The sequence below is a fragment of the Aethalodelphis obliquidens genome, unplaced genomic scaffold (genome assembly GCF_003676395.1).
Source record: "Aethalodelphis obliquidens isolate GAN/ISIS:26980383/991018 unplaced genomic scaffold, ASM367639v1 scaffold108, whole genome shotgun sequence".
Taxonomy (NCBI): Eukaryota; Metazoa; Chordata; class Mammalia; order Artiodactyla; family Delphinidae; genus Aethalodelphis; species Aethalodelphis obliquidens.
In genome coordinates this window covers 1,420,846-1,439,907 of record NW_020838052.1, presented here as the reverse complement: position 1 = coordinate 1,439,907, position 19,062 = coordinate 1,420,846, and the positions used below count along the sequence as shown (strand labels likewise).

General features: G+C 38.6%; 1 protein-coding gene across 1 annotated transcript; it reads left to right on the top strand.

The window, feature by feature from the left end:
* The first annotated feature begins 5,273 nt into the window (after nt 1–5,273).
* On the top strand, nt 5,274–9,161 carry LOC113614929 (putative G antigen family E member 3). The gene is made up of 4 exons (XM_027096788.1): nt 5,274–5,351; nt 5,778–5,862; nt 6,669–6,794; nt 9,106–9,161. The coding sequence occupies exons 1-4, from the start codon at nt 5,277–5,279 to the stop codon at nt 9,159–9,161; spliced, it is 342 nt and encodes a 113-aa protein (XP_026952589.1). The 5' UTR covers nt 5,274–5,276.
* Nucleotides 9,162–19,062: the final 9,901 nt, after the last annotated feature.

Sequence of the window (19,062 nt, the reverse complement as noted above, 5' to 3'; positions counted from 1 at the left end):
CTATCAAATTACCAATGGTATTATTCACAGGAGTAGAACAAAAAATTTTTAATTTGTAGGGAAGTACAAAAGATCTTGAATAACCTGAGAAAGAACAACGGAGCTATATGAATCAGGCTCCCTGACCTCAGACTATACTACAAAGATATAGTCATCAAAAGAGTCTGGTACTGGCACAAAAACAGAAATATAGATCAATGGACAAGGATAGAAAGCCCAGAAGTAAACCCATACATCTATAGTCAATTAATCTATGGCAAAGGATGCAAGAATATGCAATGGAGAAAAGACAGTCACTTCAATAAGTGATGCTGGGAAAATTGGACAGCTACATGTAAAACAATGGAATTGGAACACTCCCTCACACTATACATTAAAATAAACTCAGAATGAAGGAAAGACCTAAATGTAAGACCAGATACAGTAAAACTCTGAAAAGCAAACATAAGGGAGAGGACAATTTTTGACATAAATTGCAGAAATATCTTTTAGGATCCACCTCCTAGAGTAAAGAAAATGATAACAAAAGTAAAAAAAATGGACTTAATTAAACTTAAAATATTTTGCACAAGAAAGCACACCATAAACAAAATGAAAAGACAGCCCACAGAATGGGAGAAAATATTTGCAAACAAAGCGACAAACAAGGGATGAATCTCCAAAATATAAACAGCTCATGCAGCTCAATATCAAAAAAGCAAGCAACCCAATAAAAAAATGGGCAAGATACCTAAATAGATATTTCTCTAAAGAAGATATATTGCCAACAGTCACATGAAATGATGCTCAACATCTCTAATTGTTAGAGTAATGCAAATCAAAACTACAATGAGGTATCACCTCAAACTAGTCAGAATGGCTATCATCAAAAACTCTACAAACATTAAATGCTGGAGAGGGTGTGGGAAAAGGGAACCCTCCTACATTGTTGGTGGGAATGTAAGTTGGTAAAACCACTATGGACAACAGTATGGAGGTTCCTTAAAAAACTAAAAATAGAACTATCGTATCATCCAGCAATCCCTCTCCTGGGCATATATCTAGAGAACATCATAATTCAAAAAGGTACATGCACCCCAATGTTCATAGATGCAATATCTACAATGACCAAGACATGGAAGCAACTTAAATGTCCACTGACAGAGGAATGGATAAAGAAGATGTGGTACATATATGAAATGGACTATTACTCAGCCATGAAAAAAATGAAATAATGTCATTTGCAACAACATGGATGGACCTAGTGATTACCATATTAAGTGAAGTAAGTCGACAGAAAAGGTCAAATATCATGTGATATCACATGTGGAATCTAAAAGAAATGAAACGAATTTATTTAGAAAACACAAAGAGACTTAGAAATCAAACTTATGGTTACCAAAGGGGAAAGTTGGGGACAGGGTTAAATTAGGAGTTTGAGATTAACATATACACACCACTATGCATAAAATATATATTCAATAAAGACCTACTGTATAGCGCAAGGAACTCTACTTAATATTCTGTAATAACCCATGTGGGAAAAGAATCTTAAAACTAATGGATATATGTATATGTATAACTGAATCACCTTGCTGTATACCTGAAACTAATGCAACATTGTAAATCAACTATACTCCAGTATAAAATAAAAACTAAATTAAAAAAATAGGTCCTGTGACAAACCATAATGGAAAAGAATATGAAAACATATATATATATATATATATATATATATATAAAACCAAGTCATTTTGCTGTACAGAAGGAATTCACACAACATTGTAAATCAACTATACTTCAATAAAACTTAAAAAAATTAAGCAAAATAAAAATTTTAAAAATGAAAGAGAAATTAAGGAAACAACCTGAGGAATAAACTTAGCCCAGGAAGTGAAAAACCTATAATTTGAACACTATTAAAAAAATAGATGATTAATTAAGATGATGCAAAGAAATGCATTTGTAGCCTGTCATCATGGATTGGAAGAATTAGTGTTTAAATGTCCATACTACCACAAGCAATCTACAGATTTAATGAACTCACTATTAAAAATACCCATGGCATTTTTCACAGAACTAGAGCAAATAATCCTAAAATGTATATGGATTTATGAATTCCCAAAGCAATCTTGAGCAAAAAGAACAAAGCAAGATGTATATAGCTTACTGACTTCCAACTATGCTACAAAGCTACAGTGATCAAAAGAGTATATTAGTGTCACAAATACAATATATACATACATGGAACAGAATAGAGACCCCAGAAATTAACCCATGCAATTATGGTCAATTAATCTATGACAATGAAATTAGAATATTTTCTCACACCTATAGAAAAATAAACTCTAAATGGATGAAAGGCCTAAATGTAAGACAAGCAACCATAGAACTCTTAGAGGAAAATGTAGGGAGAACACTCTTTATCATAAACTGTAGTAATTTTTTTGGATATATCTCCTAAAGCAAAAGGAACAAAAACAAAAATAAATAAGTGATACCTAATTAAACTTAAAAGCTTCACACTGCAAAGGAAATCAAGAACAAGCTGAAAACACAAGCTACTGAATGGGAAAACTATATTTGCAAATGATATAACCAATATGGGCTTAATATCCAATATATATATTCAGCTCATAGGGCTCAATATCAAAGCAAAAAACAACTTGATTAAAAATTGCCAGACCTGAATAGACATTTTTCCCAACAATATATACAAATGACCATAGGCACATGAAAAAATGCCCAACATTGCTAATTCTCAGAGAAATGAAAATCAAAACCACAATGAGATATAACCTCATACATATCAGAAAGGCTATCCTCAAAAACTCTACAAATAACAGATATTGGTGAGGATGTGGAGAAAAGAGAGCCCTAGTATATCTTTGGTTGGAATGTAAATTGGTGCAACTGCTATGGAAAACATTATGGAAGTTCCTCAAAAAACAAAAAAATAGAACTACCATATGATCTAGCAATTCCACTGCTGGGTATATAACTGGAAGAAAAATGAAAACAGTAATTTGGAAATATACATACACCCTAATATTCATAGAAGCATTATTTACAACAGTGAAGAAATAGAAGCAACTCAAATAGCCATCAACAGACAATTGGATTAAGAAGATGTGGTATATCTCAATACATACAATGGAATATTAGCCATAAAAAATAATGAAGTACTGCCATTTGCTGCAATGAGGATGGACCTAGAGAGTATTATGCTTAGTGAAATAAATCAGATAGAGAAAGATAAGCATGATATCCGTTATATGTGGAATCTAAAAAATAATAGAAATGAATGTATATGTGTAACCGAAACAACTTAGAGATATAGACAACTAACTAATGGTTATTGATAAGGAGAGGTGAGGGGGAGGGGCAAAATAGAGTGGGGAATTAAGAGACAATCTATCTTTTATAAAATAAGTGAGCAGCATACATCTATTGCACAGCACAGGGAAATATAGACATTATTTTGAAATAACATTAAATGAGCATAAATGATCTATAAAAATATTGAATCACTGCATTGCACACCGGGAGCTAATGTAATATTGTAAATCCTTCATTTAAAAAAATTGTTCCATGAGGTTAATATAAAATCATTAAAAATGGCATTTTTCCCTAAGTAAACTTGTAAGTTATATGCAATACCAGTTAGTATCACAACGGGAATATTTTGCATAAGATGAAAATGTTCATCTGAAAGACAAGAGTGCTAGAAAAGCCAGGGGAAGTGGAAATAATGAGAGGGAGTATCAGTGTTTCAAATATAATTAAACTATAGCCATTAAAATAGGATGGTAGTGGTATAAGTATAGACAAAGAGTGAAATGGAAGAAAATTGAAAGGAGTGAATTACAGAATGAATGGGAATGTGGACGACAATGAAAGAGCCATTTCAAATCTGTGGGAGAAATGAGGGTTGAAGAAATTATGGTTAATCCCTAACTCTACTTTGTGCAGGTCAATCAAGGGTTTGAATACACAATAATGCAACCAAAAAGACTAATTGTGTCTATTCTATTGGAGTGGGCAAGCTCATTGCAAGCATGACAGAAAACTCAAGAAGCAGTAAAGAAAATTATTGAATAAAGCATGTCTAAAAGAGGTGTTAAAATCCTTAATATTTATTTCTATCACGGTGGATTTTTCTAAGGCACATCCTTCCCTAAGAGCAGCCTGGGGCTGATCTTCCCCAAAGTTACTGGACATGGAAGAAAGGTTGGTAGGAAAAACAAAAGTTCTTTGAAGTCCACTTTGGGCCTTAGGAGGGCTTGAACTTCCAGGTCTCTCTGTAGCAGTGGGAAATCCTCAGGCTGTGCCACACAAGACCTACTCCCTGCGCATGCCCACTGCTATGCATGCACGTTTTTGTGCACATCCTTTGTGCCGCAAACTTGTCCGTTGACACGCATGCGCCTTGCCGTCCATCTTCTGTGTCAATTGCTGTGCCAGCAGAGGGTCTCGCTCAGTGAAACTCAGCCAGTACTCATAGAAGTACTCCCAGGAGTTAGGTGTAAGTGTGAGGGGAAGCCAGCGGGCTTCCCGCGAGTTGAATGGAGTGATCTGTAGCATCTGTGGAGGAAGGTCCTCAAGGTCATCGACATTCTCCTCACAGCTGTCCTGGCTGCCATGGCTCTCGTACTGTTGGCGGGAGAGGGAGGGTGGTGGGCGGTGGAGGGCAGTGGGTCAGATGAAATAGGGGTTAGTCTTAGGTGTGCTATTTGAGGTATCTTGGTCCTGGTGGCCCTGAAACTGACGACAGAGCACAGAATCCGGAGTCTGCAGTGGGGCCCCAGGCAGGAGGCAGGGCAGACGGTAAAGGAAAGGCCTAGAAGTCGGACCACTGTGAGGTTGTGACTGCATACCGAGATTTGTAGTGCCCTGAACAGGGTACCAAGGGAGAAGTGGGCAAGTCGTTCTTTGAGAAAGCAGCCACAGGCACTATGTAAAAGAATGAACCTGTCTATGCTCACCCACAAAAGTTTATTTGGTGGTTGCGGGCATGTGCATAGTAAATGGGGGTATTGCAAAACCAGTATTCACTCAAGTTCTAATTTTCTAGTGTTTCCGTGATGAGTCCAGTTGTGAAATGAAACCTCATTAGGAAAGCCCCCATTTTTTACCATGTGTCTTAAGGTGATTTCTACGCCTGTTTGTTGCTCACACACATAAACAAAGGCTTATTTGGTATTAAATACAAATAAGCATTTTGTCATAGTGTTCATATATAGCTATCCTCTTACGTGTAGTTTTCAAATTATAATATTTCTTTTTCAGTGAGAAATATGAGTGGGCATGTAAGAAGAAGATCCAAATCTGCAGGAAGAAGAGAGTCTTCCCAGGTTGTTGGGCCTCTTGTTGTGAGTGCTTCAACATTTAATGTTTTCCATTACCAGAATCAATTTATTTATTGTTGTTGAACTAGTACATATACATTCATATTGTCTTCCATATTGATAAAAAATGATAATGGAATCTCATGAAAAAAACATTGACCCAGGACGATTAAATTCTGTTCTTGCCTGGATGGGTGTGCTCTTAAGTTTCCTACCTGTTGTCCTATACTAGTCAATAATGGATTACACACATCCATTTCAGTGTAGATTAAAACAGTTTGTGTCTGCGAGAAGAGTAACAATTTTATTAAGAAAAAAATTGTGTGTGTGTGTCTGTGTGTGTATTACTGTTGGAAAATATATTTAGACTTATGATTAAATATATGTATGTATTATATACATTCATAAATTATTGATTTTTAAAATTTGTGAACAAAATCACACCCCTAGGCTCAGCAGCCCAGTGATAAACCACCTCAACTAGAGGAACCACCGTCTGAGAATCAGGATACTATATCTGCTCAGGACATTGAAGGTGAAGGAGCACCTGTGGCTCAAGTTGAAAAGAGAGGGGATAAGAGTCCTTGTGGGTCTATGGGTGGTGGAGTTGTATTTGTACATCATGCATTATGACACACCGGATTCAAGAGGAAAGAAACATTAGAAAAATATTTCAAACAATTCTTGCTACTACTCTGGGGAAAATGTGAAGTGAAGACAAGGAAAAATGTCAGAAAACTTTCCTAACATTCTGAAAGTGGCTTTTTCTTCATTGGGCTTTCGTATGTTAACCTTTGAGTGCATTACAGAGCTCCTATATAGTTTGTTCAGCCAGTGTGTTATTTTATTTATGTTTCTATGGGAGAATGAAAGTTTGGGACTACCTAACCTGCCATTTTGCTGATATTTTCATTTTTTAAGACTTTTTCCCACACAACATTTATTAGTGCCTGCTCATGCCATGTAATGTACTAAGTGCTTGGAGTCTCAGAGCCAATGACAGACCTAATTTCTGTCTGAAACTTATAAACTAGTCAGAAAGACCCTAACAAATCACTGATTTAATACACAAGTACAATAACAGCTTAGTACAAAAGAGACAATTAAGATTTCTGGGGGTAGCCTGGAGTAAGGAAGGAAAGGGTAATGTTTGAACAACTTGTTTTCCTTTTTTCTGGCAACAGACTCCTGAAGCTAATGCTCTTGGGATTCTTATGCATCACATTTATTACCATACGAGTATCTAGGCTTTTATTTCATAATGATGAGGGAATGACTATTATTTCCTTGTTCATATTTCATGGTTTTACATCTTAATATAATGACCTTTTTATTTTTAAGGACCTGCTATGGAAGCTGATCAACAGGAACTGCCTCTGCTGAAGACTGTGGATGAGCCTGGGGATGGTCCTGATGTCAAGGAGGAGATTCTACCAAGTCTAGAGCCCATTAAAATGCCAGAAGCAGGTTTGTTATCTATTAAGATGGAAATTATGGAGTCTTTATTTTCTAAAATATTATATATTTTTTAATATAAAGGTAACTTTACTGCTGTTTTAATAACAGACTTCACATACAAAGGTTATTAGAATGGCAATTCAGACCACAGTGACTGTCATATTAAGTCATCAAGGATGGGAACCATTTGGTTAAAATTTATATTGCGTTTTAAGATCCAAAAGTATTTTCTCACTTTTGAGTATAAGTCATTTAGTCAACAACTAATAATTTTCAGATATTTCATAAAGGCCTGCTTTTCAAAAAAACACATTATAGTAAACATCAGTTTATATTTTGATGTCATCTATAGTGGTAATGATTTAAAACTAGTGTGGATATGTAATTTCTTTGTATAAATGGAAATGCTTTTAAGTGTGTAGAGACAAGAGAATGGGTGATAATGGGGACAAATGTTTACCCTACTTAAAATAGCAACATAAAGACTAAAATATCCCAAAGAAACATTTTTGCATTTTTCCACAATAGAGACAAAACAAATGCAATAATGGCCTTTCTGTTTACTTTGCTTAGCTTGTTCCAAGCACATCTTTTATTCAAAATATTATTTCACGTGAAAACATTGAAAACATATTTTTCCTTAGGTTTTATGTTTGGTTGGATTATTAGTGAAAGTATGTTATTTTTCCCTTTCTACCTATACCTACCTTTAAATAAGTTAATTTGATTAAATTTGCACTGAACTGGAACAGTCTCTTTGTTTCCTTATTGCACTAAAAAGTGATGTGATTCAAATTGCTGTTTATATGACTAAAAGTTTACCTTCAATATCTATACAGAGATTAACTGGATGCAAGCCAAAGGGTCACCCCTAGGGACTGCCTTTAATCCAACAAAAGTGTAGTGTCCTTTGTATGGCTATAGTCAGTTAAATAAAGTTCTGAAAATTAATTTGCCTCGATTTTCTTTTCATTATAGGTGAAGGGCAACCACGGATTTAAACAAAAGTAGACTGAAGCCAAGTACGCTGTCCCTATGTTGGAAATTTGACTGTTCACCATCTCTCAATAAAGTTTTACAACTTTCTTCAAAGAATTCTTGCATAATTTTATTAAATGTATTCCCAGGTATTTGATGTTTTTGAAAATTGTATCTTTTTTGCAAGTTTTTACGTATTTGAGACTGTATATAGAGAAAAAATGTGAACTGACTTATTGTCCAGCAACTTTGCTAAATATGCTTATTAATTCCAGAAGTTTATGTATTGATCCTTTTGGATTTGAAAAATAACGCAATCATATCATCTTTGAATAATGTTCTGGTTTTGCCATTTTGAACAGTATACCTTTTATTTCTTCTTCTCATTTATGGTATTGGACAGGACCCTCCAATACTATTTACTAGTGGATATCCCTGTCTTTATCCTGATCAGAAATGTAAAAGTTTTCACATTTCAGTATAATGTTTACTGTGCTTTTTCATAGGTACACTTTATCAAAATAAGGTAGTTCCATTCTGTTCCTGTTTTGCTAAGTATACTAAACTTGAATATATGTAAAATTTCATCAAACACTTACAGTGCATCTCTTGAAATCATAGCACCTTATTTCTGCATTAATTGGTTAATGTGATAAATTACAGTACGTTTTTACATTACATCTCTGAGCCCCTTACACCTCAATAAAACACTTCTGCAACAAAGTACTACATTCAAAATCTACTCTGCTTATAGAATGGTAGGTGATTATAAACAGCAATTATTCCTCCCTCTTACAGAAGTTTAGAAATATTTACCTGATCAAACACAGGACTGAAAATCTGTGGTCCAATTGAAAAATGTGTCTAAATTTGGAGTATCCTAATTTTCCACAAAATACGTGAGAGGTTCCTAGGTTGTAGAACTGGATGGAAGGATTAGGTAGAAAAAAAGTGAAATGAACCAGAGGGACCTGCTGAGGGAAAATTACTTGGGTCCTACCTACTCTGTCTCCATAAAAGCTATGGCATGAAATAGCCATTGGTTTCAATCCTGGCTCTGACATACTGGCTGTGTGATGATGGAAAATACTTAAATTCGTTGCGTGTATTTATCTATTTCTAAAATAGAAATTATAATCTAATATTTACAGTAAAGTACTGCCGTGAAGAAAAAGTGAGCTGACATACACACACACACACACACACACACACACACACACACACACAAATACACAGATACATATGGAGAGAGAGAGAGAAGGAGTTACAGTACAAATGGATATGATCCATTAATTATATTCTGTGTTTTTGTTTAAATGTTCATGTTTTTTACTTTTTGCAGTTACATCTGTAGCAAATGATATTGCTTTTGAATTTCAGGTTGGGATAATAGGTTAACTTTATAAATGAATTTGAGCCAAGAAACTGATTTGATTTAAATAAGTTATGTAGTTATCAGACATGGCATCAACTTTAAAGTTGTTTTACAAATGACAGAGGCCTGGCAAATGCTGCCTTAAAGTCCTACTATGGGCTTAAGTTTGTGCTCCACACAACTCAATACCACAGTCTCTGTCAAGTGGTTAGGCATTCCTTAAACAGCACTGTGGTGGCTAACAGGGTCATAAAGGGCACTACTGAAGTTTTTAGATTGAGTTACCACATGTCCATTGTTTTGACTGGTAAGGAGACAACTACCCCAAATAGATCTAAAATGTTTCTTATGGAAGCAAAAGCAATATCAGCATTGTGTCAACTCCCTACGTCCCTAGTCCCACAGCATGATGCAGAATCGGAGATGCTCAGTGATAGACACCACAGGTGGTGAGTCTCTCTGCTGGCGCTGAGCCCACAGCTGTACCCTAAGGCACTGAGCAGTTCTGTAGGCCACAGCTGTACTCTAAGGTGGAGCAAGGAGGAACATCCTGTACTCAACTGAAAAGAGGGAGATGGATGAATAAGGACCATATGTCAGGGACGAGGGGAAGATGGCGGAAGAGTAAGACGCGGAGATCACCTACCTCCCCAAAGACACACCAGAAATACATCTACACGTGGAACAACTCCTACATAACACCTAGTGAATGCTGTCAGAAGACCTCAGACCTTCCGAAAGGCAAGAATCTCCCCACGTACCAGGGTTGGGCAAAATAAAAAAGAATAAACAGAGGCAAAAGGATAGGTACGGGACCTGCACCCGTGGGAGGGAGCTGTGAAGGAGGAAAGGTTTCCACACACTAGGAAGCCCCTTCGCGGGCGGAGGCTGCGGGTGGCGGAGGGGGAAAGCTTTGGAACCACGGAGGAGAGCACAGCAACAGGGGTGCGGAGGGCAAATTGGGGAGATTCCCCCACAGAGGATCAGTGCCGACTGGCACTGACCAGCCTGAGAGGCTTGTCTGCTCACCCTCCGGGGCGGGCAGGGCTGGGAGCTGAGGCTTGGGCTTTGGTCGGAGCACAGGGAGAGGACTGGGGTTGGCGGCGTGAACACAGCCTGCAGGGGGTTAGTGCACCACGGCTAACTGGCATGGAGTCCGGGGAAATATCTGGACCTGCCGAAGAGGCAAGTTACTTTTCCTTCCCTCTGTTTTTCCTGGTGAGTGAGGACAGGGGATTAAGAGCGCTGCTTAAAGGAGCTCCAGAGACGGGCGCCAGCCGCGGCTAAAAGCACTGACCCCTGAGACAGGCATGAGATGCCAAGGCTGCTGCTGCCGCCACAGAGAAGCCTGTGTGTGAGCACAGGTCACTATCCACACTCCCCTTCCGGGGAGCCTCTGCAGCCTTCCACTGCCATGGTCCCGGGATTCAGGGACTACTTCCCAGGGAGAACGCACGGAGCGCTTCAGGCTGGTGCAACATCACGACGGCCTCTGCCGTGGCAGGCTCTCCCAGAACACCGTGCCCCTCCCTCCCCCAGGCCTGAGTGAGCCAGAGTCCCAGAAACAGCTCCTCCTTTAACCCCGTCCTTTCTGAGCGAAAATCAGATGCCCTCCACCGACCGACATGCACAGTTGGGGCCAAATCCAAATACAAGCCCCTGGGAGCTGTGAGAACAAAGAAGAGAAAGGGAAATCTCTCCCAGCAGCCTCAGAAGCAGCAGATCAAAGCTCCAAAATCAACTTGATGTACCCTGCATCTGTGAAATACATGAATAGACAACGAATCATCCCAGATTAAGGAGGTGGACTTTGAGAGCAAGATTTATGATTTTTCCTCTTTTTGTGAATGTGTATGTGTATGCTTCTGTGTGAGATTTTGTCTGTATAGCTTTGCTTCCACCATTTGTCCTAGGGTTCTATCCATCCGTTTTTTTGTCTTTTTCTTCTTTTTGGAAAAAAAAAAAGAATCAGGGCTGACCAGCACTCACCAGCCGGAGAGGCTTGTCTGCTCACCCGCCGGGGCGGGCGGGGCTGGGAGCTGAGGCTCGGGCTTCGGTCGGAGCGCAGGGAGAGGACTGGTGTTGGCGGCGTGAACACAGCCTGCAGGGGGATAGTGCACCACGGTTAGCCGGGAGGGAGTCCGTGGTAAAGTCTGGACCTGCCGAAGAGGAAAGAGACGTTTTCTTCCCCCTTTGTTTCCTGGTGCGCGAGGACAGGGGATTAAGAATGCTGCTTAAGGGAGCTCCAGAGACGGGCGCGAGCCGCGGCTAAAAGGGCGGACCCCAGAGACGGGGCGTGAGATGCTAAGGCTGCTGCTGCCGCCACCAAGGAGCCTGTGTATGAGCACAGGTCACTATCCACACCCCTCTTCCGGGGAGCCTGTGCAGCCCGCCACTGCCAGGGTCCCGGAAGAATGCTTGGCACGCCTCAGGCTGGTGCAACGTCACACCGCCTGAGTGAGCCAGAGTCCCCAAAGGAGCTGCTCCTTTAACCCCGTCCTGTCTGAGTGAAGAATAGAGGCCCTCCGCGACCTACATGCAGAGGTGGGGCCAAATTCAAAGCTGAGGCCATGGGAGCTGTGAGAACAAAGAAGAGAAAGGGAAATCTCTCCCAGCAGCCTCAGAAGCAGCAGATTAAAACTCCACAATCAACTTGATGTACCCTGCATCTGTGGAATACATCAATAGACAATGAATCATCCCAAATTGAGGAGGTGGACTTTGAGAGGAAGATTTATGATTTTTTCCCCTTTTCTTCTTTTTGTGAGTGTGCATGTGTATGCTTCTGTGTGAGACTTTGTCTGTATAGCTTTGCTTCCACCATTTTTCCTAGTGTTCTATCCGTCCTTTGTTTTTTTTGTTTGTTTGTTTGTTTTTTGCCGTACGCGGGCCTCTCACTGTTGTGGTCTCTCCCGTTGCAGAGCACAGGCTCCAGACACGCAGGCTCAGCGGCGATGGCTCACGGGCCCAGCTGCTCCGTGGCATGTGGGATCTTCCCAGACAAGGGCACGAACCTGTGTCCCCTGCATCAGTAGGCGGACTCTCAAACACTGCACCACCAGGGAAGCCCTATTGTTTGTTTTTTAATTTTTTTCTTAATAATTACTTTTTATTTTAATTATTTTATTTTACTTTATCTTCTTTCTTTCTTTCTTACCTTCCTTCCCTCCTTTAGACAACGAATCTTCCCAAATTGAGGCGGTGGATTTTGAGAGCAAGGTTTATGATTTTTTCCCCCTTTTCCTCTTTTTGTGAGTGTGTATGTGTATGCTTCTGTGTGAGATTTTGTCTGTATAGCTTTGCTTCCACCATTTGTCTTAGGGTTCTCTCCATCTGTATTGCTGATTTTTTAAAATATTTTTTCTTTCTTTTTTCTAATAATTAGTTTTTATTTTAATAACTTTACTATATTTTAACTTACTTTATTTTATTTTACTTTATCTTTTTTCTTTCTTTATTTTTCTCCTTCCTTCCCTCCTTCCTTCCTTCCTTCCTCCTTCCCTCCCTCTCTCCCTCCTTTCTTTCTTTCTTTCTTTCTTCCTTCCTTTCTTTCTTTCTTTTCTTCTTTCTACTTCTACTATTTCTTTCTTTCTACTTTTTCTCTCTTTTTTTTCTGAGCCGTGTGGATGAAAGGCTCTTGGTGCTACAGCCCAGAGTCAGTGCTTGCCTCTGAGGTGGGAGAGCCAACTACAGGACACTGGTACACAAGAGACCTCCCAACTCCACATAATATCAAATGGTGAAAATCTCCCAGATATCTCCATCTCAACACCAGCACCCAGCTTCACTCAACGACCAAAAAGCTACAGTGCTGGACACCCTATGCCAAACAACTATGAAGATAGGAACATAACTACACCCATTAGCAGAGAGGCTGCTTAAAATCATAAGAAGTCCACAGACACCTCAAAACACACCACCAGACGTACAGCTGCCCACCAGAGAGATAATATCCAGGCTCAGCCACCAGAACACAAGCACTAGTCCCCTCCACCAGGAAGCCTACACAACCCACTGAACCAACCTTAGCCATTGGTGACAGACACCAAGAACAACAGGAACTACGAACATGCAGCCTGCAAATAGGAGACCCCAAACACAGTAAGATAAGCAAAATGAGAAGACAGAAAAACACACAGCAGATGAAGGAGCAAGATAAAAACCCACCAGACCTAACAAATGAAGAGGAAATAGGCAGTATACCTGAAAAAGAATTCAGAATAATGATAGTAAAGATGATCCAAAATCTTGGAAATAGAATAGACAAAATGCAAGAAACATTTAACAAGGACCTAGAAGAAATAAAGATGAAACAAACAATGATGAACAACACAATAAATGAAATTAAAAATACTCTAGATGGGATCAATAGCAGAATAACTGATGCAGAAGAACGGAGAAGTGACCTGGAGGATAAAATAGTGGAAATAACTACTGCAGAGCGGAATAAAGAAAAAAAAATGAAAAAAACTGAGGACAGACTCAGAGACCTCTGGGACAACATTAAACGCACCAACATTCAAATTATAAGGGTTCCAGAAGAAGAAGAGAAAAAGAAAGGGACTGGGAAAATATTTGAAGAGATTACAGTTGAAAACTTCCCTAATATGGGAAAGGAAATAGTTAATCAAGTCCAGGAAGCACAAAGAGTCCCATACAGGATAAATCCAAGTAGAAATATGCCAAGATACATATTAATAAAATGTCACAAATTAAATACAAAGAAAGCATATTAAAAGCAGCAAGGGGAAAACAACAAATAACACACAAGGGAATCCCCATAAGGTTAACAGCTAAACGATCAGCAGAAACTCTGCAAGCCAGAAGGGACTGGCAGGGCATATTTAAAGTGATGAAAGAGAAAAACCTGCAACCAAGATTACCCAGCAAGGATCTCATTCAGATTTGACGGAGAAATTAAAACCTTTACAGACAAGCAAAAGCTGAAAGACTTCTGCACCACCAAACCAGCTTTATAACAAATGCTAAAGGAACTTCTCTAGGCAAGAAACACAAAACAAGGAAAAGACCTACAATAATGAACCCAAAACAACTAAGAAAATGGGAATAGGACCATAGATATCAATAATTACCTTAAATATAAATGGAGTAAATGCTCCCATCAAAAGACACAGATTGGCTGAATGGATACAAAAATAGACCCATATATATGCTCTCTAAAAGAGACACATTTCAGACCTAGAGACACATACAGACTGAAAGCACGGGGATGGAAAAAGATATGCCATGAAAATGGAAACCAAAAGAAAGCTGGAGTAGCAATTCTCATATCAGACAAAATAGACTTTAAAATAAAGAGTATTAGAAGAGACAAAGAAGGACATTACATAATGATCAAGGGATCAATCCAAGAAGAAGATATAACAATTGTAAATATTTATGCACCCAACATAGGGGCACCCCAATACATAAGGCAAATACTAACAGCCATAAAAGGGGAAATCAACAGTAACACATTCATACTACGGGACATTAACACCCCACTTTCACCAGTGGACTGATCATCCAAAATGAAAATAAATAAGGAAACACAAGCTTTAAATGATACATTAACAATATGGACTTAATTGATATTTATAGGACCTTCCATCCAAAAATGACAGAATACACATTTTTCTCAAGTGCTCATGGAACATTCTCCAGGAGAGATCATATCTTGTGTCACAAATCAAGCCTTGGTAAATTTGAGAAAATTAAAATTTTATCAAGTGTCTTTTCCGACCACAAGGCTATGAAACTAGATATCAATGACAGGGAAAGATCTGTAAACAATACAAACACAGGGAGGCTAAACAATACACTACTTAATAATGAAGTGTTCACTGAAGAAATCAAAGAAATTTTAAAAATACCTAGAAACAAATGGCAATGGAGACATTACAACCGAAAATTATGGGATGCAGCAAAAGCAGTTCTAAGAGGGAAGTTTATAGAATACAATTCTACCTTAAGAAACAGGAAACATCTCGAATAAACAATCTAACCTTGCTCCTAAAGCAGTTAGAGAAAGAAGAACAAAACCCCACAAAGTTAGCAGAAGGAAAGAAATCATAAAGAACAGATCAGAAATAAGTGAAAAAGAAATGAAGGAAACGATAGCAAAGATCAATGAAACTAAAAGCTGGTTCTTTGAGAAAATAAACAAAATTGAGAAAGCATTAGCCAGACTCATCAAGAAACAAAGGGAGAAGACTCAAATCAATAGAATTACAAATGAAAAAGGAGAAGTTACAACTGACACTGCAGAAATACAAAAGATCATGAGAGATTACTACAAGCAACCCTACGCCAATAAAATGAACAACCTGGAAGAAATGGACAAATTCTTAGAAATGCACAACCTGGCAAGACTGAATCAGGAAGAAATAGAAAATATGTACAGACCAGTCACAAGCACTGTAACTGAAACTGTGATTAAAAATCTTCCCACAAACAAAAGGCCAGGACCAGATGGCTTCACAGGCGAATTCTATCAAACATTTAGAGAAGAGCTAACACTTATCCTTCTCAAACTCTTCCAAAATATAGCAGAGGGAGGAACACTCCCAAACTCATTCTACGAAGCCACCATGACCTTGATACCAAAACGAAACAAGGATGTCACAGAGAAAGAAAACTAAAGGCCAATATCACTGATGAACATAGATGCAAAAATCCTCAACAAAATACTAGCAAACAGAATCCAACAGCACATTAAAAGGATCATACACCTTGATCAAGTGGGATTTATTCCGGGAAAGCAAGGATTCTTCAATATATGCAAATCAATCAATGTGATAAACCATATTAACAAATTGAAGGAGAAAAAACATACGATCATCTCAATAGATGCAGAGAAAGCTTTTGACAAAATTCAACACCGATTTATGATAAAAACCCTTCAGAAACTAGGCCTAGAGGGAACTTTCCTCAACATAATAAAGGCCATATATGACAAACCCACAGCCAACCTTGTCCTCAATGGTGAAAAACTGAAAGCATTTCCACTAAGATCAGGAAAAAGAAAAGATTGCCCACTCCCACCACTCTTATTCAACATAGTTTTGGAAGTTTTAACCACAGCAATCAAAGAAGAAAAGGAAATACAAGGAATCCAAATCGGAAAAGAGGAAGTAAAGCTGTCACTGTTTGCACATGACATGATCCTATACATAGAGAATCCTAAAGACGCTACCAGAAAACTACTAGAGCTAATCAATGAATTTGGTAAAGTTGCAGGATACAAAATTAATGCACAGAAATCTCTGGCATTCCTATACACTAATGATGAAAAATCTGAAAGTGAAATGAAGAAAACACTCCCATTTACCAATGCAACAAAAAGAATAAAATATCTAGGAATAAACCTACCTAAGGAGACAAAAGACCTGTATGCAGAAAATTATAAGACACAGATGAAAGAAAGATGATACAAATAGATGGGGAGATTTACCATGTTCTTGGATTGGAAGAATCAACATTTTGAAAATGACTCTACTACCCAAAGCAATCTACAGATTCAATGCAATCCTTATCACACTACCACTGGCATTTTTCACAGAAGTAGAACAAAAAATTACACAATTTGTATGGAAACACAAAAGACCCCGAATAGCCAAAACAATCTTCAGAACGAAAAATAGACCTGGAGGAAGCAGGCTCCCTGACTTCAGACTATACTACAAAGCTACAGTAATCAAGACAGTATGGTACTGGCACAAAAACAGAAAGGTAGATCAATGGAACAGGAGAGAAAGTCCAGAGATAAACCCACGCACATATGGACACCTTATCTTTGATAAATGAGGCAGGAATATATAGTGGAAAAGGACAGCCTTTTCAATAAGTGGTGCTGGGAAAAATGGACAGGTACATGTAAAAGTATGATATTAGATCACTCCCTAACACCATACACAAAAATCAGCTCAAAATGGATTACAGACCTAAATGTACGTCCAGAAACTATCAAACTCTTAGAGGAAAACATAGGCAGAACACTCTATGACATAAATCACAGCAAGATCCTTTTTTGACCCACCTCCTAGAGAAATGGAAATAAAAACAAAAATAAACAAATGGGACCTAATGAAACTTCAAAGCTTTTGCACAGCAAAGGAAACCATAAACAAGACCAAAAGACAACCCTCAGAAAGGGGGAAAATATTTGCAAATGAAGCAACTGACAAAGGATTAATTTCCAAAATTTACAAGCAGCTCATGCAGCTCAAACAAAACAAAACAAAACAAAACAAAAAAACAACACAGTCCAAAATTGGGCAGAAGACCTAAATAGGCATTTCTCCAAAGAAGATATATAGACTGCCAACAAACACATGAAAGAATGCTCAACATCCTTGACCATTAGGGAAATGCAAACCAAAACTACAATGAGATATCATCTCACACCAGTCAGAATGGCCACCATCAAAAAATCTAGAAACAATAAATGCTGGAGAGGGTGTGGAGAAAAGGGAACACTCCAGCACTGCTGGTGGGAGTGTGAATTGGTACAGCCACTATGGAGAACAGTATGGAGGTTCCTTGAAAAACTGCAAATAGAACTACCGTATGACCCAGCAATCCCACTACTGGGCTTATACCCTGAGAAAAACATAATTCAAAAAGATTCATGTACCAAAATGTTCATTGCAGCTCTATTTACAGTTGCCCGGAGATGGAAACAACCTAAGTGTCCATCATCGGATGAATGGATAAAGAGGATGTGGCACATATATACAATGGAATATTACTCAGCCATAAAAAGAAACGAAATTGAGCTGTTTGTCATGAGGTGGATAGACCTAGAGTCTGTCATACAGAGTGAAGTAAGTCAGAAAGAGAAAGACAAATACTGTATGCTAACACATATATATGGAATTTAAGAAAAAAAGATGTCATGAAGAACCTAGGGGTAAGACAGGAATAAAGACACAGACCTACTAGAGAACGGACTTGAGGATATGGGGAGGGGGAAGGGTGAGCTGTGACAAAGCGAGAGAGAGTCATGGACATATATACACTACCAAACGTAAGGTAGATAGCTAGTGGAAGCAGCCGCGTTGCACAGGGATATCAGCTCTGTGCTTTGTGACCACCTGGAAGGATGGGATACGGAGGGTGGGAGGGAGGGAGACACAAGAGGGAAGAGATATGGGAACATATTTATACATATAACTGATTCACTTTGTTATAGAGCAGAAACTAACACACCATTGTAAAGCAATTATACCCCAATAAAGATGTTAAAAAATACAAATAAATGCTGGAGAGTGTGTGGAGAAACGGGAACACTCTTGCACTGCTGGTGGGAATGTGAATTGGTATAGCCACTATGGAGAACAGTATGGAGGTTCCTTACAAAAGTACAAATAGAACTACCATATGACCCAGCAATCCCACTACTGGGCATATACCCTGAGACAACCATAATTGAAAAAGAGTCATGTACCAAAATGTTCATTGCAGCTCTATTTACAATAACCCGGAGATGGAAACAACCTAAGTGCCCATCATCAGATGAATGGATAAAGAAGATGTGGCACATATATACAATGGAATATTACTCAGCCATAAAAAGAAACGAAATTGAGCTATTTGTAATGAGCTGGATAGACCTAGAGTCTGTCATACAGAGTGAAGTAAGTCAGAAAGAGAAAGACAAATACTGTATGCTAACACATATATATGGAATTTAAGAAAAAAAGATGTCATGAAGAACCTAGGGGTAAGACAGGAATAAAGACACAGACTTACTAGAGAATGGACTTGAGGATATGGAGAGAGGGAAGGTTAAGCTGTGACAAAGCGAGAGAGAGTTGTGGACATATATACACTACCAAACGTAAGGTAGATAGCTAATGGGAAGCAGCCGCATAGCACAGGGAGATCAGCTAGGTGCTTTGTGACCGCCTGGAGGGGTGGGAT

What these genes read in the sequence shown, in the direction of transcription:
- LOC113614929 (XM_027096788.1), top strand. Translation starts at nt 5,277, where the DNA reads ATGAGTGGGCATGTAAGAAGAAGATCCAAATCTGCAGGAAGAAGAGAG. An exon ending in ATCTGCTCAGGACATTGAAG is followed by an intron (nt 5,863 to 6,668) that starts GTGAAGGAGCAC and finishes TTTATTTTTAAG; the next exon opens with GACCTGCTATGGAAGCTGAT. An exon ending in CATTAAAATGCCAGAAGCAG is followed by an intron (nt 6,795 to 9,105) that starts GTTTGTTATCTA and finishes TACTTTTTGCAG; the next exon opens with TTACATCTGTAGCAAATGAT.